We start from the raw sequence: 2,351 nt of genomic DNA, 5'->3' as shown, positions 1-2,351 counted from the left end.
ACGTGTGCATGTGTCTCTGCACATACACACACAGGTCAACAACCTGAGCTACGTGCCTTCTTCACCTGTCAGATCAGTAGGAACGTTCGCTAACAGAGCCACCTGTTACACTGTTTCCAGACCCCAGTGGAAAATGCGTATTAGATAGAAATTAGCACACATTTTAACTAACCACTTTGTTTTCAGAAACTTACCTGTGGGATGTCATAAGTAGCGTTCAAAGGCGAATGTAAACTCAAGGGCGTTTGTTGCAGCCTTAGATACACTTGTAAAATTGTAAGTCACCTGTTTATCAAGTCATAATGCTTCAGAAGATGCTGACGATGCACTGACCCAGTCGGACCGTATTCATTTATATGTGGTGATGTGTGTTCAGGCTAAGCCGTACGAACATCCAGGTTTTTCCGAAGCTCATTTTCCCACCCGTTACTAAGTACTAACTGTGTCTGTATTTCCTTCATATAAAACAATATGTGTATGTGCCCGTTCGGATATGCCCAATAAACTAATTTTATAGGAAGAATATTCAAAGAATGATGTAAGTTTCGGTCATTATTTTACTTTTCATCTGTGTGCATTGTGCGGTTTCAAATAAATGTATCACAATTGTGTGTATATTGCAGTGAGTTCTTCGAATATGTACCGCTTGCTAAGATAAATGCAATTTCATGGATTATCTTGTGCTTATCCATACGAAATAGGATATTTATTCAGCTGAGTTTGAGACTGAGTTTGACCGTGTAACTCATCCTACTATTCACACCTTAAAAAAAACCCACAACCCTCTGGTGTCACAGCTTTTGGAAGGTAATAATTAAAAATACTTCTATTTTGCTAAGTCTTTTAAGCGAACCATGTTTTGGAGGAAAGCGCGTTTCTGAGTCACGCTCATGCTCTCTTTGTCTTTAGGGTCGGAGCCGTGAGCGCTCTCAAGTGCGATCCCTCAGGCCGAGACGCGTCAGTGTGGAGCTGCCGTGGGAACGGGACAGAAGATGCACAGGACACGGTCCGCGGGCCGTTCCGTGCTGGGAGCCCACGAGGAGCGACCTCTGGAGACACACAGCACCAGTGCTCGGGAGCCGTGACGGTGCCCCTCAGCAGACAGCACCGCACAGAGCTCCGGGGTGCCCTGGAGGAACGGCAGTCATCGGGGTGTCACCGGGTGGAAGAGACAGCCTGGGCATGTCACCGGGTGGAAGAGACAGCCTGGGCATGGAGCAGGGCACGGGCAGCGGCAAGACAGGCTCTGCAGACGGGGATGGGGCGGGGGCGAGAGTCTCATCGGAGACGCGGCCGCAGCCGGAAGGGATTCAGAAGGCATCATATCATTCTCCACTGAAGTACTGTGCTCCGCTCGTCATTTGTCACCACGAGGTCAGGATTCCATGTTCCATAATCAGTCCCTACCCCCAGCTCTGCATCTGTTTCTATGTGTAGTACTTTGTTCCTTGCAAGGATGATGACTTAGCACTTCTGACCTGGTAGCTGGAACGTTGGCCGAAATGATGAGCCGGGGAACTGTGACATAAACTGCGCCGGGCGAGGCCGCAGCAGCTGCCGGGGTGCATTCAGAGCTCCCCTGCTGCATGATGGAGGTCCTCTCGCCGTGCCTGTGTCTTCCGATTCGGCGACGGGAGATGGAGCCTGCGAGATCCTGGCGTCCGGGTGTGGAATGTCGAGCATACTGCCGGGGGAAGGCGGCGGAGAAGTCACAGCTGGCCGAGGCCGCGACTGTCAGAGGGGACGGCGGGACACCGAGGCCCGAGCCGGCTCCGATTTTGACTTTGATACAGTTTGGGATTCGGGACGTGAGAAATCCCTCTAAGGATGGTAAGCTGGTTAACGATGGTAAGATGTTTATAATGACTAATAATAACTAATATGTGAATATATAACATCATTTAACTGACATGTGGACGGGTGGACGGGTGGACGGGTGGACAGATGGATGAATTAGGGTAAAAAGTAAATAGAGAGTTGTAAACATGAAAGGGATGATCAGCCTTTGGCAATAATCGTAATTGTTTTAACCAGAAACTTCTTGCAGAAAATCGGAGGAGACGCGGGGCACGTTTGCGGCGCCCCGTTCTCTCGGTCGCAGAGGTGATGACGTCGCGGCGGGGGACCCGGCAGACGCCGTCCAGGCTGGGCCGGGCGGAGAGGCAGCGGCGGGCGGTGCGGGGCCGACTTGGCACCACGTGCCCAGACCCGGCTCTGTCCGCGAGGATGCAGACCCGAACCGGGTGACATTCTACAGAGAGCCCAGCCGTTGGTCCTCAAACGCCAAGGTCGCCAAGGAAACGATCCAGGTGACGTCGGACTAAACAGACGAGAAAGCAACGCGGAGCTGA

General features: G+C 51.6%; 1 protein-coding gene across 1 annotated transcript in view; it reads left to right on the top strand.

The window, feature by feature from the left end:
• LOC105309953 overlaps window positions 1–2,341 on the top strand; it is a 47,348-nt gene extending 45,007 nt beyond the window's left edge. Inside the window, exons 6-7 of the mRNA XM_023526487.1 lie at window positions 910–1,374; window positions 2,048–2,341. Of these exons, the coding sequence (XP_023382255.1) occupies window positions 910–1,374; window positions 2,048–2,107 (525 nt within the window). The 3' untranslated portion in view covers window positions 2,108–2,341. The remainder of the gene's footprint in view (window positions 1–909; window positions 1,375–2,047) is intronic.
• The last annotated feature ends 10 nt before the right edge of the window (window positions 2,342–2,351 follow it).

Source organism: Pteropus vampyrus, unplaced genomic scaffold (assembly GCF_000151845.1).
Source record: "Pteropus vampyrus isolate Shadow unplaced genomic scaffold, Pvam_2.0 Scaffold960, whole genome shotgun sequence".
In the NCBI taxonomy this organism is placed as follows: Eukaryota; Metazoa; Chordata; class Mammalia; order Chiroptera; family Pteropodidae; genus Pteropus; species Pteropus vampyrus.
The sequence above is the reverse complement of the archived record's forward strand: the minus strand, read 5'-3'. Positions and strand labels throughout refer to the sequence as shown.